Here is a 27355-nt window from a genome sequence, read left to right on the forward strand (position 1 = left end):
ACTGGAGCTCGTGCTGAAGCTCCATCTGAGTATACTTCAAATTATTATTGGATCCAGATGGTAACTGATGTGTTGATTAAAGTGTGTCGTAAATAGATGTTGCACCTCGATTGTACTCATCAGTATGTGTACAAAACTCTCTTTTCATTCAACTACAGTATGTATATAAGAAAATGCACTTAAGCTCCGCCCACTGAAAACACTTTTCTAAGGATGAAATCTTGTTTATCATAACCACACCCCCTTCACTGTGATTGGTCAAAAATTGAGGTTTGTCACCGCACGTCATTCATCCTGGAAGTCTCCGCCTCCGCGGGACTCTTCGTATGAACAAAGCTTAGTGAAGACGGTTATTACATCGTAATGGACTCCGCCGTCGTAACCTTTCATCCTGAGAAGAACTTTATGAGGTGATAAGTTCAAAACAAGGTCGTGATGAGTGACTGTATAATGGAGAGGAAGTAAGTAAGTAATTTTTATTTGTATAGCGCTAAGACTTCAACGCAAGTGAGTCGTTTGATGTTAAAAATAAATGTTTGATTCATCCAGATGTTCACCAGAAGCTCGGAATAAACAAATGAAAAGCTAGCAACAAAAATCTTGTTGAAGACGCTATAGACAGAGCTTTTTCTTTACGTGATATATATATATATATATATATATATATATATATGTGTGTGTGTTACTTAAAAGATACTTTGTATCGGAAATTTGGGATTTTTATTGGTGTCTTTGGTTTTGGAATAATTAACTGAGGAAAAATAAATAACTTCACTTTCGTTAGCAACATAATTAGCCGCTAGTTAGTTTCAAGCTAACATGCTAACCTGTGGCGGGACCAGCAGGTGTCGTCACGAGCACGAGCACGACGTGTGCGCGACGCATGTTTCAAATCCCATGACCACGCACACACACACACACACACACCGGGGGTTCCCTTCACCTGCAGCCTCGCGTGTGCGAGTGTGCGTGTGTGAGAGAGAGCGTGCGCGTGCGTGTCGATGTGCGCGTGAAGCGGCATGCAGGCGTCTGACAGCGACGCCGCGGGAAGCAGCAGCAGCAGCGGCTCCGCAGACGACGGCGGCGGGAGGACGGAGAGGATGGAGAAGGCGGAGAGGACGACGATGGCGAGCGAGCGGGACAGAATCACGGACCAGAACCAGCACCACCAGCAGCAGCAGCAGCATCTCCCCGCCGCTACTGGGGTGTTGGGTGAGTGACCACAGCACGATGATCCAGGTTTGGATTAAGCAGGAAGAACCGTTTACATAATATGGGATGCACTCCGATAAATCCGATCCGGTTTCGAGTTCGGATTCCGCATTCCGGGGCCTGCAAGGAGGACCTGGTCCACAGGTGCAGCTCGCAGGACGGAATGCATGATCAGGTGACAGCACCTTGTTTGGTTACAGCCTGCAGGAGTTTCCACAGGGATGAGTAAATATTGTGTCAGTGGGAGAAGAGGCTCGTTTCAGGGGGAGATGCATGTAAACACTCTAGAGGGCTGTCCGGAGTCTACTTCATTCAAGTGTCCCAGGTACCATCTGGGTCTGACAACTGAGTGTAGAAAGGGCTGAGCTGAGTCATGGGTGTGCAGACCTTATTAGATCTATCATCATCTTCTTCATCATCTTCATCTTCATCTTCATCTTCATCATCATCATCATCATCATCATCATCATCTTCATCATCATCATCTTCATCATCTTCATCATCATCATCCTCAACTGCTCATTTCGTTTCTGGAACAAGAAATCTCATCTCGAAACGTTGCCAGGTGAAAAGAATCACAACAATACTTGATGTACCATCACCCGATCGTACCGTTGAGTAGAGCGTTACATAAACAAGTATATCAACAAAATTGTAGATCTTTTTTAGGAGACAGTAAGTTTGACTGTATTTATGCGGCCCTTGTTGTGTCAAAGTATGATCTTTTATAAATGGTTTTATTGCATTAACAAATGTATTTTGTATTTATCATTAATTTACATTTTCACATAACACATAATTTTTCGAGTATATATTAATCCCTCAAAACATTTTTTTTTAAGTTAGTTGAATAAATGTTTTGAAGAAAATTTATATATACAAGAATACAATTGCAGCTTATTTAGCTTAATAAATGTCACGGCCTAATGACAAATGTACTTTTCTTTTAGGGATTTTTTTGTCTTTCCTTTTGCTTGACGGCCCCTAAGAACATTCACAGAATTTAATGTGGCCCTTGAAGAATTTAAATTTCCCACCCCGGCATTAGGATATAAGTGGTTGAAAATGAAATAATGAATTAATATGATGATAAAATGATTTGAAAAAACTTAGGTCAACTGAAAAAATATGTTCCTGTCGTTGTTACCACCAATAGAACAAGAAACTACCTACTTAGATTCTTGCAACTTCAGGTTAAATGATCATCTTTTATTATTGATTTAAAAGTGTAACCATATTAAAGTAATATATTGCTTTAATTTAGGGTTTTATTTATTTATTTTAGGTCTTTCGTGTAGAGTCACTTTAGTAGTAGTGATAGAGGTAGTGCTCATACAATTTAATAATGTAGACTAGCTTTACATTTAAATATGAATTACCTTTTTGGTATTTTAAGTTTTTAGAGATTTAAAATCTGTATTTGTTTCCATTGAAACAACTATTTAGTGTCTATTTTATATTAGTTAAACATTCTTTGATCTGATCAAATCTAAGATGTATATTTTAAAACAACAGTAAAAAGTATAATAATCTTTTTTTTACACTCTTACTAGTAGAAAATACTTCTTCTTTCTAGTTCAAAACACTATTATTTCAGACTGAAGTTGTGGGAAACTCAATCATGTAAAGCAGGGCTGTGGTTCAATGTTGTCATGTTTGGAATAAAATGTAAAAACAATTACATATGGAAGTTGTTTAAATGTTTACCAGCGTTTTGAGAAACTAAAGAAAAATACAGTTGAATTGCAACCTTTGTTTCTTGCTTTCTTTAACCTGCAAAAAATAACAACTGCCAAACAAGTTGCTGTAACAACATACTATGAACTATTTTGTGAGGAACATAGTGTAAAGTGTCAATCAATAAAGATTCCTCTGCAGAAAACAAAACAATTAAAATAAAATAGCTTCTAAATTCCTGCATATTACAGCAGCTGATGTATCCATTGTAGAAATATTTTAAGGGATTAACTTGTTTTATTCAGAATGCTCATTGAAGTGCAAAGATGAATCCTTCTTAGAAACATAAGCATTTCAGTCCACTGTTGCAATAAGTCTGTTTCTTTTTTATTTACAATGTCAAATATTGTGTTCAGAAATCTTTCACTGTCTCACTGAGGTTCTTTTTGAAGCACAGGAAACCAGGTCTGGTATCTGCTCGGTTAGTTTGTGATGGTAAATCTCGTGACTTCCCCCCTCGAAACATCCGCTCGCTTTATATTGCATGTCATCGAATTTGAATTGTATCTGTTTGGTCTATTTTTAGAGGAGGATCAACAAATATAAGGTACATTTTGTTTAGCCTGTGACCCACTTGGTGGTAAACATTGTGGCCAATGGAGTTTGAAACTCCAGCCTTAGACTTAATAAATATTGATCGTAAGGAGAGAGTATCAGGATGAATATGAAGTGAGTCATTCCATTTGGTGACTGAAAATAACTTTTGTTTTTGTATCATCCAAATTGTTCTGCATTCCAACCATTTGTCATCCTTGACCACCGTCATGACACGAAACCTTTAGAAAGAGTCAGTGGACTTCAGAGGTTTCTAATTTAAGCCGCTTTGAGTGACTGAGCAGAATCTGCAGAGGGAAGATTTTAGGAGAGAAATATCTCCTTGTTCCTCACAGAGATAAGCGTTCAGAGAGATTTACGTGACAGAAGATGGAAGTAGAAACAGCAGTGGTCACCTCCATAGAAACAATTGTGTCCATGTTCTGTTAATTAACTGGAGTGTATGACAGATATGACATCGACTTTCTCTATATTGGAAAATACATGTACTTTCATTTTCTCTTGAGTTAATTAGCTCTCCTGTTTCTTTCAGATAAATTATTCGGAAAGCGACTGCTACAGGCCAGACACTACATCATGTCGAGGAAGTCCTGGCTGAAGATGGTGCCGACAGAAAACTGTGATATCCTGATGACATTTCCAGGTGCGGCAATTAAGAAACTTTTCGGTAGAAAACAGTCAATCACCACGAGACAGGATGACGTTTGCAAAGTGATGTTCCGCGACTCTGCTCTCCGTCTTTGAGGAAAATCAAAATCTGCTCATTACCATCTATATTTTGGTTCATTTTCGCATCTATACTAATTAATACTTATTTAGCACTTGAAATATTGTTGATATCAGGAGGAAGTAGTGTTCCGAAACTCCCCAAAAAAGTAAAAACGGGAGCTCATGCTGAAGCTCTATCTGAGTATACTTCAAATTATTTCTGGATCCAGATGGTTATTTGCTAAATCCAAGTAATAAAAACTGGCAAGTTTAATAGACTAGACTTTAGACTTTTCTTTTATTGTCATTGCACAGGAAACACAGCAGTGAAACTGGCAACGAAATTTCGTTGCTTGGCAACCGTTAAAAAACACAGCAGAGAGATGTATATATAAATATTATAAATATTAATATTAATAAGTTAAAAATAGTGCAATATAGTATAAACAGAATAAATAACGTTTTAAATATTGCATATAACAATTACTATATATAAAAGTATAAATATAAATAAGTTAAAAATAGTGCAATATGTCATAAATAGTATAAATACATACATGATAAACGTTTACTATGATTAATCCTTCAACTCCCCTCAAGCGACCCGACTGACCTGAAACTACCGCGGCCTGCTGTCGGGAAGAATACATGTTCCGTATGTTGTGTTCAAATATTGTCTCAAACATTGTCCTCAGATACAACAGACGATCACACCCTGCTGTGGCTCCTGAACCAGATCCGTGTCGGGATCCCACAAGTCAGCATACAAGTCCGCCAGCACAAACACACCCAGGCCCATGCTTTCTTCATCACCACCACGTTCGAGAAGTAAGACCAGAGCCTGTGTGTGTGTGTGGGTGTGAGTGTGTTACTATGTTTGTATTTCTGCTTGAACACAGCGAGTGGGCAGAGAGTGACTGTTGTGTAACCCATTCTTAAGATCAAGATTAACAATCGCAACTTGGTTTTCGTGACAAAGATGTAGCAGGTGTGCGTGAGTTTCTATATTTAGCTTCGAGTCTACAAAGCAGAATCAGGTATTACATTTAGACTCAAAGCTGTCTGCAAAATGGTTCAAACAGCTGCAGATCTAGGGAGTTAAAAATGTAGAAGGCGAGGAGGCCGAATGATTTCTGCTTTTTGTCTAAATCAAGGTTCAATCTGGCACGCAAGTCATTTCATTTGGCCTCATGGATGGATGGTTCAAAGTATATTGATGTTAACGTTGTTATCAATTCATAACAGCCTCAGGGTACTATAGTTTAAACTTAACTACAGGGCGGAGAAAAGCAAATAATAATAAGCAAGCTTTTGGCGACCGTAGCGAGGAACACATTCCTTTAAACAGGTAGAAGATCTCGAGCAGAACCAGACTCGCTCTGTGTGTAAAGAACTTCTCCAGCAATCCAAAGGTCTAACAGCATGACTAAAACTGAATCAGTCCTAACTATAGGCTTTATCAAATATGCTATATATCTCCATATCTACACTTGGAGATTCATGGTAAGCTAACACACTAATTATTTTTGGTGTTGCAGCGAGTCAGTTATAATAAGTAAGGGATATTCTAAGATGTTGTGGATCAACTAGTAGAACCTCAGGTTTTGTCTAAGTTCAGTAAAAAGAAGTTTTCATTCATCCAGGACTTGATATCTGTGATACAGGATTGTAGTCAGCATGTTTATATCGCAACCTACAGCAGTCTAACTGTTAATAGGAAAGGAATTTGATGGGACTGTTTGGAATTGAAACACATAAATTGATCGATAAAGCCTCCAAGAATTCAAAGGACAATATCGCCATCAGACTCCTGTGAAAGACAGGTTTGGTTTATGGAGATTTTTTCAAGCCTGCAAACTGTGTCTCATTGTGTAATTTAGTTTGATACCCTTGATATATACAGTTCTTATTTGAGTCTGTTCTCAAAACCACTGCTGTGAATGTGTGTAATTATGATGTTTTAACTATTATTATCATGTTTTTTATTAACATTCTGGGTCACAACTGGAGGTTCACCTTGACCCTGAGACAACACAAGGGACGCATTTGTTTTGGGGCCACTGGGTCACCTTGACCCAGAGACCAAAGAAGGGTTAAACACGGTTGAGTTGTCGTAAACTGTACTTCATTTCAAGGAGGTTTTCATGATTTGAAAGTCTTATTTAAACATATCAAGGTGCGATATGAACAACGAGTTCATCTAATGTTAACAATCTTCAATCTTGTGTTCGCACATGATCCGTCTTTTTTTTTTTCGCCACTCATCCCAAATGTGACTCTGAGATTTTGGTTTGCGATCCCGCAAGCCCCTAATACGCTTTAATCCAAACATCTGTAGTTCGACTTTAATCCCGCGCCCTTGACCCCCAGCTTGCTGCGCGGGGCCGAGCAGATGAGCATGCACAAAGCCGTCAAGCCGCAGTTCGGCGGCGGGATGCGGCGCTTCTCCTGCGAGGAGGACAACATCTACGACAACATCGAGAGCGAGCTCTGCTTCTTCACGTCACAGGTGAGAAGGTCGCGAGCACAGAGGAGACGCTGAGATACTTCCAAGGATCTTCTCAACCTCCTCGCTGTATCTGCAGGAGCGTCAGAGCATCATCAAGTACTGGCTCGACAACCTGAGAGCCAAACAGGGGGAGGTGCTTCACAATATTCACTTCCTGGAGGGACAGCCAATCAGTAGGTTACTAAAATGATCCACCTGGTCACACTCACATGTCAATCAATTGACCTCAAGCAAGTTGGTCCTCTGTGAGGATTCCAAGACATTCCCAAGCAAGATTTGATCTTCACTCTTCTCATTGTTTTGGTCGTGTCGGCCATGTGTTCCCTGTGAATCTCAGCATTCTTTCTTGTTACAGTTCCGGAGTTGGTGGCTCGAGGCGTGATCCATCAGATGTTCCCGCTCCATGAGCAGAGGATCCTGAATCAGCTGATGACATCATGGGTTCAGGCTGTTTGTGAAAGGCAGCCCTTAGGTAAGAAAGAATCTGTTTAAGACTAAACAAACATCAGCGTTATTGACTGAAGTATGTTGCATAGAAATTATGATTTTTTTTAAATGTATATGTTTCTATCTTGTTTTGTTTTTTTCTTCCTGTAACAGACGACATCTATGACTATTTTGGAGTTAAAATCGGGATGTACTTTGCCTGGCTGGGCTTCTACACCAACTCCATGCTGTATCCAGCCGTCATCGGCTTCCTGCTCTGGATACTAGCAGAAGCTGACCAGGTGTGAACATTCATCCCTTGAAGCTTGAATCTTTAAAGATTAGTCGAAGTTAATTATTATCAAAATAACACAAAGGCTACATGCACATGATGAAAAATTAACTGTACAAAGTACTACAAAATAAACCAAATACCTCATTGGCTGCATGCAATTTGAGGGAATAACAACCATTACAAATGATGATTTTTATTTATGTATTTATTGAAAGGCATGTCATCTTATTATGGTCGTTTTTAAACTAAACTTTTAACCGTGTATTGCTTTTAATTGGTTCAGGTGCTTTGTGACCCTGGTCTGGAAAAGGCGCTTCAACCATTACTTGCTTACCCACTTATCTGCTCCATCATATAGTTTTATTACCTATGTGATGTAAAGGTTGCATTAACCTTAAAACAGGCGCTTTTTTTAAATTTTAATTCTGTGAATTTTTTGGTTTATAACATATTTGTTTTCTTCCTTGTATACTATATGTTTAACATAAGGCTTCAGAAAAAGATGATAGACAAAAGTAAAGGTGCAAAACATTTTTTTTTAACTATGGGATATAAACTTGCATTAACCAAAATAAAGGTGCACAACATAACTTTTAACCTTAAATCTGATCACAAATCCTACATATTTCTGACATATACGTATCTAAATGTTTGAAATGCTATGTATCACTAAACTTTTGTCTGTTACTGAACACTAACGAGATTATTAATCGTTTTTTATTGTTGTTCTTACAATCCTGCCATCACTACTCCTGGTGCTCCAGACCAGTCAGGACATCTGCTGTGTTGTGTTTGCGCTCTTCAACGTGGTGTGGGCCACGCTGTTCCTGGAACGCTGGAAGAGACGCGAGGCAGAGCTGGCCTACAAGTGGGGGACCCTGGACACCCCGGCCGAGTCCCTGGAGGAGCCGCGGCCACAGTTCAGGGTAGGTGTCACGTGTCACGTTTTTTTTGCTGTGGAAAAAAAAACGACGTGTGGCGACGTGCGGTACTGCAATGCAGCAACGTGTGTGTCTCATTCATGGAGCGTGTGCACGCGGAGCTGCAGCACTAGTTGTTTGTGTTATGAGATAAAACTACACGTTGTGTTGCAATTGTGTGACTAAATGAATAAACAGCGACCCGTGTAGCCACGTTCTTAGTGAGGTATGAACTGCATGGCCTCGTCAGCCCGGCTAGCTCTACCCATCGCACGTCAGACTGTCTTCTCTCGACCAATCGTGTAACAGAGTTCCTTTAAGTGAAAAACCAATCATGAAGCAGAGGTGCTCTCAGCTCGACCAATCGTGTAACAGAGTTCCTTTAAGCGAAAACCAATCATGAAGCAGAGGGGGCTCGAGTGAGCCTGACCAATCACAGGCGCTAAACCCTCCCCCCCTGCGCGCGCATGAACTTGCTCATCTACCGACCCCCTCCCTCGCTACTTCATTTGCGTCACAAGGAGCGATTGCAGACTGTTACATTGAGAAGGTAAGTTTTTAATATTAAGGATTACTATCTAGCCATGTAAATAACATTTTATGTTTATTTTCTTGCATAAAATGTCGTGCATGCAACGCTAGTTATAACACACTACTTTTCAAAATATTTGTCACTACCCACGTTAGCTTTAATGTATGAATGAAATCCGCTTTAAATACATGTCAGTAATTTAACCAGAAAAATATTTCTAACTTTTATAACAAATAATCTATTTTTTGTCTGTGTTTTTGCCCGTCGAAGTAGGGCTTTGTTTCTTGTCTCCCGTTAATAACAATTACGCGCAAGGAGCAGTTATCTTACAAGAGTTTAATGATTTAAAGTCGAATAAAATTAAAAAATAAAATAAAATATTATGTTTAACATTTCCATGGTAAGAATAGGCATTGTGTTTTCGTTTTTCTACAGTTATTGGGGTGTTTTACAAACAGAATTTATTGTTTTTAAACAGAGTTTATTGTTTTTAAACAGAGTTTTACACGTTTTTAAACAGAGTTCTACACGTTTTACAAAGCATGCAGCCTTAGAAATTATAATATATTATAATTCACTTCTTTTTGCTTAATAAAAATGAGAAATTTGGGGATTTAATTTAACTTTATTACTTCCACAACAGATGAGTGCTAGACCAAAGTCCCACAAGCCCATGGGGGATGGTGAATGGATGGCCAGGTTGAAGGAAGGCCTTTGCCAATACAGGCGTCTGGCCCTCTGGAGCAGGCAACAGACCAGCTCCACGGCAGCGGAAGTGGCATGACCTCTATCAGAAGGTAAAAAATTATACATTCGTAAATACTTATAAACTGTGAGTAAATAACGCCAAAATATCTCCTCAGATTGAGAAGTGCCCTTTGCAGACCCGTGGACAAACTGTCCTGTTCGGAGGATCCACTGCCTGCTCTTGTGGCTTTCACGCCTCTAAAGTAATCTTTTTATTCATATAACATAAACACATGAGATTACATTGTGAGCTGAACATCAGCATGACGGCCATGTGTCGAATATTAGTTACTCTCAGCATTATGTTATGTTATAACACTATAACATTGCTGTCCTAATGCTACATTATTGCTGTTGTCAATCCAGTCGGGCCCTGCAACAACAACATCGGTGTCCCATGCTACCACCTCAACAGCAGTAGCAGCTGGGACATCAAGAGAAGGAACCGGGCCCTCACAGACTGAGGCTTTGGCGACGCCACGGTCATTCTTGAGACCTCCTCCCAGTTTATCGATGGTGAATAATAGTCTTTTTTTATTTCATTGTGCTCTTATCATTATGGTCTTGAAGTCTAACAAATGTCAAACACCCATTCATAATAATATAGTTACACACCTATAATACATGCATCTGGTTTCTTTATCTCTGCCCACAGTTAGACACAACACTTGTGAAATTGTATGGAGCATCAATCATGATCTAATACATTTTTTTCTTTTTGTAGTTCACAAAGTCTCGCTTTGGAGGGTCCAAGTCAGCTCTACTAAAGCCTAATTTAGTGAGCCGCAGCCCAAGTCCTTCTCCTCCACCACCACCCAAGCTTCCTAGCTCTGCTCCACGCAGCCCTGCTCCACGCAGCCCTGCTCCACCCCGCCCTGCTCCACCCCGCCCTGCTCCACGCAGCCCTGCTCCACGCAGCCCTGCTCCACCCCGCCCTGCTCCACGCAGCCCTGCTCCACCCCGCCCTGCTCCACCCCGCCCTGCTCCACCCCGCCCTGCTCCACCCCGCCCTGCTCCACCCCGCCCTGCTCCACCCAGCCCTGCTCCACGCAGCCCTGCTCCACCCTGCCTTGCTCCACCCAGCCCTGCTCCACGCAGCCCTGCCTTTCCCCAACCAAGGATGCTCCTAGTGACACCATCCGCCCTTAGTGGGCCCTCTCTAGGAGTCTTCCTCTGTGCCTCTCCTGCACCTGTACATGCACCTGCTCCAGCTCCGGTTAGAAGGGTGAACCGCAAGGAGGAGCACAACAGCTGTAAAAAATGTGGGCAGTTTAGGACAAAGGAGACTGGGCACAGTCAGTATCAGGGGAAAATGTACTGCCCTTCGACTGAGACTGTTCCTAAAGAGAAGTGGCTTGAGGATATTAAAAAAATATATATAATATGTATTGTATATAAAATATTTGGTTTTTTTACTGGTTTTGGGTTGATGTGTAAATTTTTCTTGTGTGTTTTACTAAATTAAACATATATATATATTGAAACATCTGTTTGTGTTTTGCATGTTTCATCACATCACAAGAAAGAAAAGCAGAATATGTATCAACTTCCCTTAACATAACCAACATATTTTATTTAAATACAATGCCCATAGTTGATAAAAACTGTCAATAGCATAACAACGATCACTAAAAATGGGATAAATTCAGTTTCCTGAATATTTCCCTTTCCCCTCCTTTTTTTCTCTTTTTTTCCTCTTTTTTCCTCTTTTTTCTTCTTTTTTCTTCCTCCCCCTTCTCTTCCTTCTTCCCCCCCCTTAACAGACTAACGTGCGCCAGCTTTAGCTCAGTCGGTAGAGCATGAGACTCTTAATCTCAGGGTCGTGGGTTCGAGCCCCACGTTGGGCGCTACATCTTTTTTTCCCCTTTCCAATTGAATCCCATTTTCTTTGTAGAAATGTTATTAAATCACATCATGTGAGAGTTTAAATCAATGCAAATAGCTTTCTATGACGTCATCACAGTCCATTTATCATTGCCATTATTCTTAAAATGAAAATAGGCATCAATGTTTCTATTCAAAATGTTTTTGTTTAACTTATACATGTTTGGCATATGGTTTTAGCTAGTTTTTTTTTGTTTTTTTTTAATGTTTTAAGTGTGATATCTGTGCAGGGAGTGAAGCGAACCAGCCCCATCACCGGCTGTGAAGAGTTCTACTATCCTCCCTGGAAGAGAGCCGTGTTCAGGTGGCTGGTCAGTCTCCCCGTCTGCCTCCTGTGTCTGGTGTTCGTCTTCCTCGCCATGCTGCTGTGTCTGGAGCTGCAGGTTTGTAAATACAAATTAAAATGTAATAGAATAACTGTGAGAAAGAAGGTTCTCCCTCTTTAAACTATTTGCTAATTCTAAGGATGAATATCCGCAGCAGCAGGTCGTTAATCCCAAGGCTTTATTTCCACAGTGACGCCTGGTTTCAGTGGGTTTTCTATACAAAGGGAAACAAACGAATTATTGAACATAAATAAAAGTAAGCAAGAAATAAATAAGGCAAACTTAACACACAACTCTGTTTCACTTCTAGTCAAACTGATGCACAGAACTCAAAAAGAAGGCATTTGTTTACATTAACAGTGCTGCCATCTAGTGGCCGCTCGGTGACTTGCGGTAGGACATGTCCTGTGTTTTGTCCTGACATGTTCAGGGCAGAAGCAGCGTCACAGTAACGAAACACTTTTAACTTTCAAAGTTTAAGTAAAGATAAAGCCTCTCTTACTTTCTTGGACGCACTTCCACGAATATATCATCCAGAATAAATATTCCAAAGACTGTCGATATGGCGATGATGTCTTCTCTCCTCGGAGGCTGGCAGCGAATGGAGGCCGAGTCCAGAATCTGGATCCTAGTGGGCGTGGCTTATGGTGCAGGTGGAGTGAGTGAGAGAAGTAGTGTCTTTGGCCACTAGGTTAGACTTTTTCACAGTAGCAGATATAAATAGATGTGAGCCCTGATAAGAAGGGATAAAAAAAACGTTGAAATTATTCATGCAGGAAGTGGTGATGGAGATCCAGGAGCTGCCGGGCATCACGAGGTTCATCCCAAAAATACTCCTGGCAGTCACAGTGACCGTATGCGATGAAGTGTATAAGAAGATCGCCTACTGGCTGAACGTCATGGGTGAGAGGCTTTACAGATCAACATGTCGATTGATTTAAAGTGGTGAAGATTTAATGACAATATCGTCCTTTTAGAGAATTACAGACTGCAGAGTGCCTATGAAAACAATCTCATCATCAAGATGGTTTTTGTGAGTCGCTATCGAAATTGATTGATTTAACACTTCCTGTCAATCGATTCCCACTTATATTTCAACAAATAAACAAATCTTTTTCTCTACAGTTTGAATTCATCAACTCATACCTTAGTCTCTTTTACATTGGTTTCTACCTCAAGGATATGGAGCGACTGAAGGAGGTGAGACAAATAAAACTCTATCCAGTGGTATCTTGGGGTGATTGTGGGTAATATAATGCAATGAATTCAAGCATCATATGGTGAGGGTTGTACAGGATAAGTAGCTGGTGTTGTTTTGTAAATACAGTAGAGTTTGACGGGTGGAGGAGTTTTATTGTACATTTTATTGTGTGGTTTTGTTCCTCTTCTGCCGTTCCCTGGTATCTGAAACTCCAGATCATTTTCAATATTTTATTTAAAAAATATTTTTATTCATGATAATGTTTTCTTTTAAATATATAAACATATGTATATATCAATTTCTCAAAGTTTACCCAATTTCCTGACGGAAATCTCAAGAGAGATTAATAAATTAATGAGTCGAGCTATGCACTATTTCGAATATTATGTATTTATTCTATTTATAACATATTAGCACTATTGTTAACTTATTTGTATTTATACTTTAATGATTATATGCAATATTTATAATATTATTTATTTATTCTGTTTATACCATATTGCACTATTTTTAACTTATTAATATTTATATTTATAAATTTTATATATACATCTCTCTGCTGTGGTTTTTAACGGTTGCCAAGCAACGAAATTTCTTTTCCATTTTCACTGCTGTGTTTTCTGTGCAATGACAATAAAAGAAAGTCTAAAGTCTAGCTGATATATATTCTGCCTTTTCGCCTTTTTTTTTTTAAATTTCCTCTTAAACTTTTTATAATTATAGTTTTAATTTGAAAAAAAAGTGATTAAGAAACAGAACTACTATTATACATAGGAATTTTAAAAAAGTTGAAATACAATTGTACAAATATTGCGTGAATAAAGACTTTACAGTGTGTCACATCTTTCATCATTACCTGTAGTTAAGAAAGTCAATAGAATAATCCAAAAGTTAAGATAAACCATCGTTAAGTTCAGGTTTAAGTTAAATTCAAATAAAATGTAGTTTAACAAGATGCAATTCCAGCTTTATCGTCTAGATGGCGGCAGAGTTGTTTTTGAAACGTATTAATGCAATCGACCTTTATTACAATTTAGATAGATTAAAACGGTTTTTCTCTCTTCTCCTCAGATGCTAGCTACACTTCTGATCTTCCGTCAATTCCTTCAGAACATCAAGGAGGTCCTCCAGCCTTATCTCTATGAGCAAAACAAGCTAGGCGTCTTCACCCCGAAGGTCCTGTGGGAGCTTCTCCAGGCGATCATGCTGAAATACGGTCGTCTGGCTCTAGGGAAGGCTCAGGCCTCCATGACGGCCTACTCCTTCCTGGGACCTAAAGGGATGTCGGTCGGCAGGGACGGTCGGAACCTGCAGACCAGGAGACGAGGAGACCTGAAGGCTGGGTTCAGGCTGTCGGAGGAGGAGTGGGACATGAGCGACACCCTCAAGAACCGCAAAGTCAGCTTCACCGAGAAGGTGGACTACAAGGACGTCAACCCAGAAACTCTGCCGGTGGACGAGAGTTTCCTGGAGGACAGTCCCACTCTGGTGGAGGGCATGGACGGGACGTGCATGTTCGACAGCTGCGACGAGGACAGTGACATCGAGACTCAGGTACGTGGTATGTTCCGAGATACACATGAAGGTTCATCTCATCTTGTGTGATTGCAGGAGAGCAGAGAATCTGGAGCGTCTTCAAATCAGACTCTCTACACAAGAAGACGGAACATCGGTGATCTTGGCGAGAACAAAAAGTCCTGGATCGATCCTCCGGAAGAAGTGAAGACGGTCACGCTGAGTCAAGCGGAGATAGAGAGTTGTATGCAGACGTACGAGGTCAGATTAACGACACTCATGCCATAAGATGTGTCGACTGAGGATCTCGCTCGACCGCTGCAGGACACACTCCAGGACTACCAGGAGATGTTCATCCAGTTCGGCTACGTGGTTCTCTTCTCGTCCGCCTTCCCGCTGGCGGCCATGTGCGCGCTCATCAACAACATCATCGAGATCCGGAGCGACGCGCTCAAACTCTGCACTGGTCTTCAGAGGCCGTTCGGACAGAGGGTGGAGAACATCGGCCAGTGGCAGGTCAGCCTCAGGTCCTTGTTGGAGTGTTTACTAGCTGTTAGAGGCGCTATTACATCTGATGTTAAAATCAATCCATAAAGAGTGAATATAGACATTTTGTTTTGTTGAAGACCAGCAGTATTTAACTCAAATATCCTGAGGGCCAGATATTCTGCAAGAATATACTGTACACGGATACATCACGATTTAATTCCCCCCCACGATACTAATAATCACAAACAACGTATTGATTTTTTTTTTGCTTTCAAATCCTTTATTTTAATCATATAGTTATTTCATCCCTTTGTCTGTGTCCTTCTTTACCACCCGTATCGATAATGGGTAGGGTTTGGTTCAATTTTCCAACAGTTAATAAAGGTTTGAACAGTTAAAAAAAGGGTTGGTAGAATACAATTATTCCATTTTTTTAAATTTACAATGAACATACATGATTGTATTGTATGTTATTTAACTTCCGACCGCTACATGGCAGCAGTCATCATGTCCTCCGCAGCTAAAGTAACAATGAAATCCCTGGAGGTCCCGGTGATGACTGAGGATTAGAGGATACAGTTGACTTAAGCAGCTTTTAAAGCTGATGTTTGGACATGTTTTTGTTTCAAAACAAATGAAAGCAGTTATGACTTTGTCATGTGGTCAGTAACTTTTGCAACACCAGAGTCAAGTACTCGACAATACTACACATACAGTGAAGAAAATAAGTATTTGAACACCCTGCTATTTTGCAAGTTCTCCCACTTAGAAATCATGGAGGGGTCTGAAAGTTTCATGGTAGGTGCATGTCCACTGTGTGAGAGATAATCTAAAAAGAAAAATCCAGAAATCAAAATCTATGATTTTTTAACAATTTATTCGTGTGATACAGCTGAAAATAAGTATTTGAACACCAACGTTAATATTTGGTAGAGTAGCCTTTGATTGCAATTACAGAGGTCAAACGTTTCCTGTAGTTCTTCACCAGGTTTGCACAGACTGCAGGAGGATCCACTCCTCCACACAGATATTCTCTAGATCAGTCAGGTTTCTGGGCTGTCGCTGAGAAACACGGAGTTTCAGCTCCTCCAAAGATTTTCAATTGGATTTAGGTCTGGAGACTGGCTAGGCCACTCCAGAACCTTGATATGCTTCTTACGAAGCCACTCCTTGGTTTTCCTGGCTGTGTGCTTTGGGTCATTGTCATGTTGGAAGATCCAGCCACGACTCATCTTCAATGATCTGACTGAGGGAAAGAGGTTGTTCCCCAAAATCTCACAATACATGGCTGCAGTCATCCTCTCCTTAATACAGTACAGTCGTCCTGTCCCATGAGCAGAAAAACACCCCCAAAGCATGATGTTACCACCCCCATGCTTTACAGTAGGGATGGTGTTCTTGGGATGGTACGCATCATTCTTCTTCCTCCAAACACGCTTAGTGGAATTATGACCAAAAAGGTCCATTTTGGTCTCATCTGACCACAAAACTTTTTCCCATGACTCCTCTGGATCATCCAAATGGTCATTGGCAAACTTAAGACGGGCCTTAACATGTGCTGGTTTAAGCAGGGGAACCTTCCGTGCCATGCATGATTTCAAACCATGACGTCTTAGTGTATTACCAACAGTGACCATGGAAACGGTGGTCCCAGCTCTTTTCAGGTCATTGACCAAGTCCTGCCGTGTAGTTCTGGGCTGATTCCTCACCTTTCTTAGCATCATTGAGACCCCACGAGGTGATATCTTGCATGGGGCTCCACTCCGATTGAGATTGACCGTCATGTTTAGCTTCTTCCATTTTCTAATGATTGCTCCAACAGTGGACCTTTTTTCACCAAGCTGCTTGGCAATTTCTCCGTAGCCCTTTCCAGCCTTGTGGAGTTGTACAATTTTGTCTCTGGTGTCTTCGGACAGCTCTTTGCTCTTAGCCATGCTGAATGTTTGGGTCTTACTGATTGTATGGGGTGGACAGGTGTCTTTATGCAGCTAACAGCCTCACACAGGTCCATCTGATTCAGGATAATACAGTGGAGTGGAGGAGGACTTTTAAAGGTGGACTAACAGGTCTTTGAGGGTCAAAATTCTAGCTGATAGACAGGTGTTCAAATACTTATTTTCAGCTGTATCACACGAATAAATTGTTAAAAAATCATAGATTGTGATTTCTGGACTTTTTAGATTATCTCTCACACAGTGGACATGCACCTACCATGAAAATTTCAGACCCCTCCATGATTTCTAAGTGGGAGAACTTGCAAAATAGCAGGGTGTTCAAATACTTATTTTCTTCACTGTATATCCTTGTTACTACAGTGTCACAATGTATTGTATGTAGCGTTAGCCCTGTATCGTGATGTGTATTGTATCACCAGATTCTATAGATTCAATAGATCAATAGACTCGCCCACGAATTTCCTGAAAGTTTAAGGTTGGGCAAAAAAATACTAAAATATATACACAACGTTATAAATGTTGTTGTCCATATGTATTGAAATAGAAACTACTCATCTCCTCATGTTATCCTCCTTGTTGACGATATAGACATTGTGACACAAAAGGCACACGGCAATCATTTGCATCTTTCTTCTGTCCATTCTCTGTTAAATATGTTGTTTTGTGTTAAATGTATGTCGCCATGTTGCTAAATGGCCTTAAAGGCCACAAGTTAATTAGGCCTGTCATATACAGTGGCTTTTGAATGTGACCGTCCAACTAACCCTGTTAAAAAAGACTTGTTTTTAATTAAGTTATCCCACAAAAAACAATACAAATACCTAAAAATTAAATAATATGTTATAGTATAGATAAACATAAATAAATAAAACATTTAATATTTCAAACAACATGCTAAATCAAACTCTTGCTATTCTAAGTGAGGAAAAAACATAATAAACTCCTTGAAATTAAGAAATGACTTAGAATATAATCATATGTTTGTCAATCTTCTATGGAAGTATTTAATAAAAATGTGAATTAAATAGTACTGATGATATGAAATACACTGAAAAAGGATGCAACTTCCCGCACATTTCTTAAAGGTGCGCCCAGGGTGTTGCCTTCTCTTTTTTTTTTTAGAATCCCTTATTAGTCCCGCGAGGGGAAATTCAACCATTCACACATACTGATGTGAGTAGGCTGCACACTTGCGCCAAGTTCACCATCAGGAGCAATCAGGGTAAAGTGTCTTGCTCAGGGACACAACGACACAAGCTTGTCTGGAGCTGGGATTGAACCTGCAACGTTTTGGACTGCAGGCAACCACTCTACCATCTGAGCTATGTCGCCCCTTCGCACTCAACCTGTCGATGCTAAATGAAGACATATTTTTCTGCTCTTCGTCCAGACTGCGATGGAGGCGATGGGCTTGATAGCCATCATTGTGAACTGCTACCTGATTGGTCAGTGCGGTCAGCTGCAGCGTCTCTTCCCTTGGTTGAGTCCTGAGATGACCATCATCTCCATCGTCCTGCTGGAGGTACGAACGTCCTCACATGTTGAAGTTCTTACGTGTGCATGGCCTGCTCTTCCTCGTCCTTCTTGTCAAAGAACCTGTGAACATTTCTACCTGCCCTTTGAACCTTTCGCATCATTTTGAAAACAAAATGATCTTTTTTTTTCTTCTAACAACATGTGTCGCGTCTGTCCCCGTGTGGTCTGGTGGTCCGCAGCACTTTGCGATTCTCCTAAAGTACATCATCCATGTTGCTATCCCTGACATCCCCGGCTGGGTTGCAGACGAGATGGCCAAGCTTGAGTTCCGTCGCAGGGAGGCTTTCAAGGTATGGTGGCGTCATAGCTTGAAAGATCCTCGGCCATCGCTTTGATATTCCTTAGTCTGTGTCCCAATGACTGATGGTCAAGATGGTTCTTTTCTACTATTTATGGATGGATGTCATCAGTAATTTAATTTACCTTAAACAGTGATTTAGTATATGATGTGATCTTGAAATGTAGCTTCTGTATGTCAGTAGATCAGTACCAACAGAATATTGAATGGTTGAATTTAAACACATCTTGAATATAATTTTTTTTTTTTTAAGTATTGAACTTCTTTTGAAAAATGTAATTCAATAATTTCTATATATCGAAAGCTCCCAACTTGTTTTTATTGAATAATCGAATTCAAAACATTGCATATTGTAAGGTTTATTTTATTTTTATTTTTTAAATAATTGAATTCAAAACGTTTAGTATTTTCAAAATAGTTTTATTTACACGTCATTTGATATTTTAATTCCAATAATTCAGAAAAATACATTTTCTAAATGTAATTTTTCGTATTCATTTAAACTCATAGCAGTGCCATCCGACAATACCGAGCCACTTGATTGAGCGCTTCTACGTCGTCATGTGACCAACTGCGCGTCGCACGATTGGCTAAAAGTACGATCAAGTAGCTCTTTTGATATTGTGCTATACATGCCATAATTACTCCAACATTTTTATTTAAAAGGCTTCAAATTAGTTATTGGAATTGGAATATCAAACTCTATGTGTAAAAAAAAAAAAAAAATTCCTTTGAAAAAAAAAAGAACAAAGGATTCAACCTTTCAATATAGAAATTATTTAATTACATAATTCAATAGTAAATAAGTAAGTACTAGTTATTTGTAAAGTGCCTATCTAGACCAGGGTGGGGTGTAAGTCTGGATCAGATCAGTGATGTAAGGAGGAGTCTGACCATGAATAGATCTGAAAGTAAGAACCAGAATTTTTAAATTGATCCTGAAAGAAACTGGCAGCCAGTGAAGAGTTTTAAGGATCGGAGAAATGTGAGTTCTTCTACTAGAGCATATAAAGAATGTTGTATTAACTGCAGGCGAGACATCTCCTTCTTGTTTAGACACACGAAAATAAACTGTTATAATAGTCTAAATGGATTATAAGCTCCAAATTGTTTAGAAATAAAAATAAAAATAAATATATTTGAAAGATAAACATTTCAATGAACACTCCAGTTTAAACCTTTGAAATGTGATATTTCGATCCCGCTTATCTACTTCTTAAAGCATCAACGACTGACTCGACCCAAATGCTTCCAGAAACACGAGCTCCAGGCGCAGCAGCACTTCCAGCAGCAGCTGCGGCGCCGACGGGAGGACGAGGAGCTCCACCGGCAGGCCGAGCTTCAGGCCGAGGCGCGTCAAGACAGCGAGTACCACAAGGCGGACAGCCACCACCACCACGACAAGGGAGCGGGGGGGAAGACGGGCGACAAGCCTAAAAGACCCAGCTCTCTACTGGGCAACAACAACGTGATGAAGCTGAAGCAGATCATCCCTCTGCAGGGGAAGTTCTCGTCCGGGGCCTCGCGCTCCCCGGCCCAGTCCCCGACCGGAGGAGAGGCCAAACTGCCGGGGTTCCTCAAGTTCCTCAAGTCACCCGAGGGGAAGAAGGAGGCTGCTGCTGGTGGGTCCCCTGGCTCGACAGCGACCCCTCCTGGCGGCCAGGAGAAATCCCAATCCCCCAACAGGACTTTCAGTCCAGGGAAGCTCTTCAGTTTCAGCAAGTCCGAGGGGACGGTCGTGTGCGCCAACGGGGCCCCGGCCACCACCAACAGAGCCGAGCTAAACACGTCGCACGAGGAGCTGCCGTCCAACGAGTCCGAGAGAGGAGAGACGAGACAATCCGACTCGGAGAAGAGTCAATAATCCTGTGAATGTGGAGCATCGTGAATGTTCAGACGGGAGCTCCAATAATGATGCAACTGTTCTTTGCACATGTGTCACTTCTTCCATGTAAATATGTACAGTCGGTCGAGACTCGCGGTTGTAATCACGACAAACGGCATGAATCTTTGCAGGTGTATCCTTTTTAAGAAAAAAAAAAAAATCAGAGCGAAGACTCTTCTCGACATCTGCAAGTAGCAGCTTTTACATCTTCAGCTGGTTTGCATGTTCATGTGCACGACGTTCTTCTTTTTCAGTTTCCCAGCACCTTGGAAGCCACTTTATTCTTCTGCAATAGATTATATCCACTGTGACCATATCAAATATATTTTTCTTAACTTTAATTTTTGTAATGAATTATTTTACTACATGAAATAGCGAATGTACTTCTAATGCAAATAAACCACTTGAACTAATAACCATCAACAGCGAATGACCTGGTGGAACTGACCAGATAATAAAGAGTCACTAGACACGGAAAACTGCTGCTTATTTTGTACGGTGTCACGGGTTCTTCCTGCGGAATTCTGCCTGTGGTCTGGGGTGAATGTGTGTTGTACAATTCTTTGACATACGTCATTTAAAATGACAAAATCTGAAGTTAGAGAAGATATTTTCGCAGATAACAAGGTAAACATTCATCAAAAACAACTACAAATCATTGAGTTTCATACGGATGTAATCACAAAAATAATAAAATAATTAATATATAGCTACTTTTTCCTTGATAATGATCTTAAAACGAGATTATTTCCTTTACTCATCCTCATTTTTTCACATACTTATTACAGCATCTGTGTCATTTTATTCTCTTACATTACAAGACAGAACCAATTTTTATTTTTTTACCTCATCCGACTAAAATATGCTTTAACAATTTCTTTGGCGATAACAATTAAAACATAAGTCTTGTAAAAAAAAAACAATATCAGTTGAAAGATGATTGAAATATGTGTAAAAATGATTTATAATAATTTACTCAAAACAAAAATATGTTTTCACAATATTACTCGCAAAATGAATGAACATGGCAAATGTATTGAATGGTTCCGTTTTCACTTTTCTTATGGAATCAGAGCTTTTATTATTCACAAAGCAAAGTTCTGTTTATTGCCTTCTACCTCAGCCATCAATAACATCTTTTATTCACAATAAATCAACTTCCTTTTAAAGGTGTTGCAGTTCTTAGATTGACTCAAAATATGAAATGGTGTACAGTGTTTCCCAAAACCAAAAGAGACATGCAGTTAAATAGCTCGACACACATGCATGACTGGGACACAAAATACTACATTTAAAGATTTGCAAATGCAAAATGAGGGCTTCACAGTCATACTTTTTTCTTTTTTTTTTCAATGAATGTGTTTTGTCAATTCCCTAACAGGAAACATCAGTGCTATTGAACAGAACAGTCTAAACACCAGTGAATAAAATCAGAGTAAACAAGAAATGTTCAACTTTAGTTGGGGGTTGTCGGCATGAAGGTCAAACAAATCCAACGATACAAACATAAACCTTCTACAGAAGAACAATAAAGGATATAAACATATATATATCTTGTTGAAGGAGATGCCCCTGAAATTATCTAACGTGCTTTTAACCGTCCATTTTCAGTCTGTGCCACCATCAGAGTTTCATGAATCCTCCCGACTCTCTGTTCTGGCCATTTTTTTGGGCGGCGCATTATTCTCTCCATCTTCCTGCTCCTGCTCTCGCTTTCTTGCCGAATTCTATGAAGGGAATAATAGATGTTCATTTCAAGGAATAGAGCGAGCGTGTATTTTAACTAACAGAATTTTAAAAAAAGGAAGCCTTACTTTCTTGTCCCACTGCTGGTGAAGATATCTCAACAGGATGTTCGTCTTCTCCGTGACAATAACTGAGAGAAACGGGAAGATGGAACTCAGTATACACTGATTAAAAATAGGAAACTTCCAATTACTTTAAAGTACATTTTATAAGGTAAGGTAAGTTAGAACTTTATTGTTTTTTTCCATTAGCCACAGAAAATACAGCCATTTTTCATAAAAAATTAAAAATAAAAATAAAATTAGAACAAGAACGAGAGAAATACAGAGAAAGAACAAGATGATACAATCTAGGTCTAAAGATAAAGATAAAGAACATAGACAAAGCATACGAAGACTAACATAGATCTAATAGCCCGAGGAATGAATGAGTCCTTGAGTCTATTTGTTTTGCACCTGGGAAGGAGCATTAGAGGAAAATTAAAGAAAATAGTTCACTTGGAACACTCTTAATAAGTAATACCGTCAGTTAATGAATTAATTTAATTTAATTTAAACATTTAGATCAAAAATAATAAATGCTCTACATCATCCCATTCAAACACTAACCTTGTTGCGATGGGTATTCCCTTGTTGGGAGATAAACCGTAGGTCTGCGGTTCTGAAAGATAAGAGGTGGACCAGTGATCTGAGGATTCCAGGAGGTTTAAAGTAACCAAAGTAACTCACTGTAGCTTTACAGCCGGAGTCTGCATGGAACTTGCTGAAGTTACTCTTGTTGTAAACGGGCAGGCCTCTCAGGAAGTCCCCCTGGTACACAAATATCAGGAGGTATTTAACGGACTTTATAGGACAGACGTGTGAGCAACATATAATGCTGGTGAATCACTTACCTTCTCCATGTTAGCGAAGAGAACAGCAAGAACTAACTAGCAGAAGCTAACAACTTTAGCCACAAACACGTCGCGTTTGTAAACGACGACAGCAGCGTGGTGGTTCGACTGGTACAACGCGCTGTGTGGAATCCACCTGAATATCTTAACCACGGAAGTAAAAGGTATTTAAATCTACTTTTCTAAAGATGACATTCTGGAAGTTCACAACTCCATTTTTGTTGTTTGTCTATTTTAGGGGCGGACACCTTTCAAACACCGACGCGTGTGATTGGTGGGGATGTGCAGGGCAGTAAATAGAACGGCGCTGATTGGATGGAATGTTGTTACGTAAGGGGCGCACCTTCCAATGGAAGACGGGTTGAGTCAGGCAGCATGATGTAAACAGAGCTGATTAACGGGACTTTCGATTACTGGACTCTTAGTTTAATGTCTGAGGAGTCAAGTCAAGATAAATGCCCTTTTATTCTGATTTTAAACACTTACTTTAATATATGTTAGACTCTATTGTATCATCAGTGTGTGTCTGTTTGTACAATACTCTCTTTTCATTGAAATATTTACATTAGAAAATGTGCTTAAGCCCCGCCCACTATAAACACTAATTTTCTGGAAATATAATCTTGTTCTGTTTTGTTTCAAAACTGAAACTCTGGTGATTGCTCCTGATGATAAGATTCCAGGGTTGAGTCAGTACTTGACTTAAGTCAGTCTGTCAAACTGAGCCTGAGAAACCTGGGTGTTGTGTTTGATAAAGACATGTCTCTTGTTCAACACTGCAGAAAACTGACCAGAAACTGTTTCCTTCAACTGAGAAAAATCTCTAAACTTAGGAAAATGTTGTTACAACATGATCTGGAGCTTGTAATCCATGCGTTTGTTTCTTCTCGTCTGGACTATTGTAACAGTTTATTTTCATGTCTTAACGAGAAGGATCTGTCTCGCCTGCAGTTGATTCAGAACTCTGCAGCGAGAATTCTGACCCGCTCAAGTAGAAGAACTCACATTTCTCCGATCCTTAGAACTCTTCACTGGCTTCCAGTTTCTTTCAGGATCAACTTAAAAATTCTGGTTCTTACTTTCAGAACTATTCATGGTCAGACTCCTCCTTACATCAGAGATCAGATCCAGCCTTACACCCCAGCTCGGGCTCTGAGGTCTGTGGATCAGAATCTACTGATGGTTCCACGCACACGGTTCAGGACCAGAGGAGAGAAATCTTTTCAGGCTGTTGCTCCTAAGCTTTGGAACGATCTTCCTCTCTCTTTGCGCTTGATGGATCTACTGACTCCTTTAAGAAACATCTTAAGACGTTTTTATTTGTTCAGGCTTTTCCTTGATTTTCTTGAACTCCTGTTGTGTTATCAGTTTTATCTTGACTTTTAAAGTATATACTTTATTGAGTATTGTTTTGATTGTTTAAGCGCTTTGTGACCATGGTCTGGAAAAGCGCTATACAAATAAAAATTACTTACTTACTTACTTACTTGTTTACCATAACCACGCCCACTCTGCTGTGATTGGTCAAACATCGATTTGTCAGCGCATGTAATCAAACCCCGGAACTCTCCACCTCCAAGGGACTTGTATAAACAAAGCGGGACTTCATTATTGCTGGCCAGAAGGAGTCCAGACCATTATTACATTATAATGGACTTCGCTCTCGTATCCTCTCGTTCGCCCAGATTGCAAAGGGAGGTTTTATAAAGTAAGAGCTTCAAAACATGGTCATGATGAGGGACTTTATCTTGGAGAGGAAGACTTCAACATTTGAAACATGTGAGTCAGTCCGGAGACCGGGAGTTTGTCATCGGTTGCCCTTTAAAAAAATAGAATTAAATAAAAATAGTACATCTATGGTTTGACTGAAACCTACCTCTGTCTACTCCAGTGCTTGTGCTGTTGTCTTGCTTAAAAACTGTTTAAAACTTAACATTTAATCCAAGGAAGCGATAATGTAGTTCGCTTGTGATATATTATATATACTGTATATATATATTGATAATCTGAGAATTGTTTTTATTATGATTCATAATTTATTTTACAATATGTGCAATACATGGCATTTTTTTTATGTATACTCTGTAAATGATTCTGTGATCTGTGCTGCTGTTACTGCTTATGTTTCACTACTGCGGGTCAAAAAAGGTGCATTTCATCATAACGCTGAAAGTCAAGCAAAATTCTCAAACGTTATATTGAAACAGTCCACACTCAGTCTGAAAATATTTAACAGCATCATCATGTTTTATTGAGTCAAACCCAAATCAAACAGTTTCATTAACCAATGTGTTTGGTTTAAGGGGTGGAATTCAAAGTCATTCTTTCCAGCAATATTGTTCAATGTGTAAGAGACTTCCGTCCCTTCAACATCCGCCGCAGGATCACTTCGATGCCGGTTCTTGTGCTGATCCTCTTGATCCAACCGTGGGTCCGCTTGCGCTTGATGTTCTTGGGCTGATACTCGGTGCCTCTTTTCTTGGTTCGAATCTGCTGGTAGTTGCCAGGCGGTTGTTGAAACACTCCTCTGCCTTCCGCTTGCGAGACAATAGGTCCACATCTGTAGTTGGGAGATTCCCATGTTGCTCGAGGCACGAGGCTGCTGAATGACCGAAGGGGAGAGAAGCCAGAGAATCCCAGATTTCCTGATGGGAAACTGAAGAAAACAAAAATATTTTTAGTACGAATACGTTGAATTACACGAACGTTGAATTGCAGACCAGCCTTGTCAGCATTATTAAAAAGAAAATTGTGTTCGACTAACTAAGTAAGTGTTTTGGTTTGCTAATGCAATATTTTAACAGGATTGGACTGCATCACATCACGTAAGTCATATTACATTTAATGCAATTTAAAGCTAAAGCACAATTGTAAAGCACAACACTTGTTTTTCTTGAATAACAATGTGTCAATCGCTGTTTTGTATCATCTTAACATTGAGTAGTTAGCTTCAATGCTAACAGTTAGCGAACTTTGCTTTCACGCATTTAATCAATTTAAGGTCGAATGGTTGAAATGAGGTTCGGAAGAAACACATACCTGCTGACATGACTCAGTCCGCGCAGGCGAGACAAAGACTTTATTATGCAATTCATTATAAAATACTGCCAAAGTGAACAACCATGTGAAGCCTGAATGTCACACTAGATGCGCAGCTCTGATTGGCTGAGCGCGTAGCGACTTCTTTGTTTGTAGAAAAACTGAGATGGTTGCTCACTAGCGGCCTCATTTGGCTTGTGGAGATATTGCAGAAAGTCCACTTGTTTACAAGACCATTCTTCAACAATGTACACTGTATTTACTAGATAGCCAGTATTTGTCAAAGACAAATTAATGACAATGTACCACTAAGGATGTATTATGGTATGTACAACCCTCAACTAAATGCATGTAGACGTGTGATCGTTCTACCTTTTTCTCTACTCATTGTGGTTGATTGTTGGTAGTCAATAGAAAGATCACAGAAAAAGTTTTAAAACATTTTTTTAACTCTTGTTTTGCCTCTGGGTCAAGGTAAAAGACCTCCCTGGCAGCCCAAAATACATATGCGGTGGCAGGGTGCTCTTGTACTCCACGTGGTCCACTTTGACCCGATGCAAAGATACTGGGGTGTACGCAGAAACTGAAGGGAAACAGGAGTGTTAAGGTAGATTGTATTTAAGACACTTCTGAACTAGTAAAATCAGTTTGTTTTGAACCAGGCATTGCTGAAGAAGGCCCATTTATTCATCTCTATATAGTCAGTAATATATAATTCTGGTTTGACATTCTTTTGTTTTATTTATTTTGTTTTCTTTTATTAATCTCTTTTTTATTATATTTTTATATTCTGTATACATGGAATTTTCAAGGATTTCATGACTAGGTTTAAGTAATAACTAAGAGCAAATTGTGTTTTCCATCTATTGTTGAGAGTGTGTTAACAGGTTGTGTTGTGGAAAAAAATATGTTTAGTTTAATGTATTACCAAATTGTCTCAATGTTAAA

At 39.8% G+C, this 27355-nt stretch overlaps 3 protein-coding genes and 1 long non-coding RNA gene across 5 annotated transcripts; 2 read left to right on the forward strand and 2 right to left on the reverse strand.

Moving 5' to 3' along the window:
• The first annotated feature begins 413 nt into the window (after positions 1-413).
• Positions 414-21189, forward strand: ano8a (anoctamin 8a). Its single transcript, XM_087812029.1, has 18 exons — positions 414-1212; positions 4037-4147; positions 4908-5040; positions 6583-6721; positions 6798-6894; positions 7077-7193; positions 7322-7449; positions 8207-8368; positions 11756-11908; positions 12628-12754; positions 12829-12884; positions 12977-13051; positions 14124-14606; positions 14664-14828; positions 14892-15083; positions 18402-18533; positions 18727-18837; positions 20101-21189. The coding sequence occupies exons 1-18, from the start codon at positions 1020-1022 to the stop codon at positions 20707-20709; spliced, it is 3183 nt and encodes a 1060-aa protein (XP_087668155.1). The 5' UTR covers positions 414-1019; the 3' UTR covers positions 20710-21189.
• On the forward strand, positions 8636-10504 carry LOC148063538 (uncharacterized). 2 transcript variants are annotated; one of them, XR_015713553.1, is made up of 5 exons: positions 8636-8912; positions 9538-9691; positions 9758-9844; positions 10008-10157; positions 10366-10504. It is a non-coding gene; the product is annotated as an uncharacterized LOC148063538 (long non-coding RNA). The 2 variants fall into 2 exon arrangements; XR_015713552.1 differs by having other exon boundaries at positions 8636-9691.
• A 355-nt stretch (positions 21190-21544) lies between the features above and the next one.
• LOC148063539 (DET1- and DDB1-associated protein 1-like) lies at positions 21545-23600 on the reverse strand. Its single transcript, XM_087812048.1, has 5 exons — positions 23369-23600; positions 23205-23285; positions 23085-23136; positions 22545-22606; positions 21545-22457 (listed from the first exon to the last, which is right to left on the reverse strand). Exons 1-5 carry the CDS (start codon positions 23375-23377, stop codon positions 22362-22364), a joined length of 300 nt encoding a protein of 99 aa, XP_087668174.1. The 5' UTR covers positions 23378-23600; the 3' UTR covers positions 21545-22361.
• Positions 23601-25588: 1988 nt separating this feature from the next.
• On the reverse strand, positions 25589-26511 carry mrpl34 (mitochondrial ribosomal protein L34). Its single transcript, XM_087812046.1, has 2 exons — positions 26408-26511; positions 25589-26024 (listed from the first exon to the last, which is right to left on the reverse strand). Exons 1-2 carry the CDS (start codon positions 26461-26463, stop codon positions 25709-25711), a joined length of 372 nt encoding a protein of 123 aa, XP_087668172.1. The 5' UTR covers positions 26464-26511; the 3' UTR covers positions 25589-25708.
• Between the last annotated feature and the right edge of the window lie 844 nt (positions 26512-27355).

This window comes from Callionymus lyra, chromosome 16 (genome assembly GCF_982586985.1).
Source record: "Callionymus lyra chromosome 16, fCalLyr1.hap1.1, whole genome shotgun sequence".
In the NCBI taxonomy this organism is placed as follows: domain Eukaryota; kingdom Metazoa; phylum Chordata; class Actinopteri; order Syngnathiformes; family Callionymidae; genus Callionymus; species Callionymus lyra.

What these genes read in the sequence shown, in the direction of transcription:
- ano8a (XM_087812029.1), top strand. Translation starts at nt 1,020, where the DNA reads ATGCAGGCGTCTGACAGCGACGCCGCGGGAAGCAGCAGCAGCAGCGGC. An exon ending in TATCCTGATGACATTTCCAG is followed by an intron (nt 4,148 to 4,907) that starts GTGCGGCAATTA and finishes CATTGTCCTCAG; the next exon opens with ATACAACAGACGATCACACC. An exon ending in AGAACATCGGCCAGTGGCAG is followed by an intron (nt 15,084 to 18,401) that starts GTCAGCCTCAGG and finishes CTCTTCGTCCAG; the next exon opens with ACTGCGATGGAGGCGATGGG.
- LOC148063539 (XM_087812048.1), bottom strand. An exon ending in GGAATACCCATCGCAACAAG is followed by an intron (nt 22,607 to 23,084) that starts GTTAGTGTTTGA and finishes CGTTTCTCTCAG; the next exon opens with TTATTGTCACGGAGAAGACG. An exon ending in ACCAGCAGTGGGACAAGAAA is followed by an intron (nt 22,458 to 22,544) that starts GTAAGGCTTCCT and finishes TTCCCTTCATAG; the next exon opens with AATTCGGCAAGAAAGCGAGA.
- mrpl34 (XM_087812046.1), bottom strand. Translation starts at nt 26,463, where the DNA reads ATGAATTGCATAATAAAGTCTTTGTCTCGCCTGCGCGGACTGAGTCAT. An exon ending in GGACTGAGTCATGTCAGCAG is followed by an intron (nt 26,025 to 26,407) that starts GTATGTGTTTCT and finishes TGTTTTCTTCAG; the next exon opens with TTTCCCATCAGGAAATCTGG.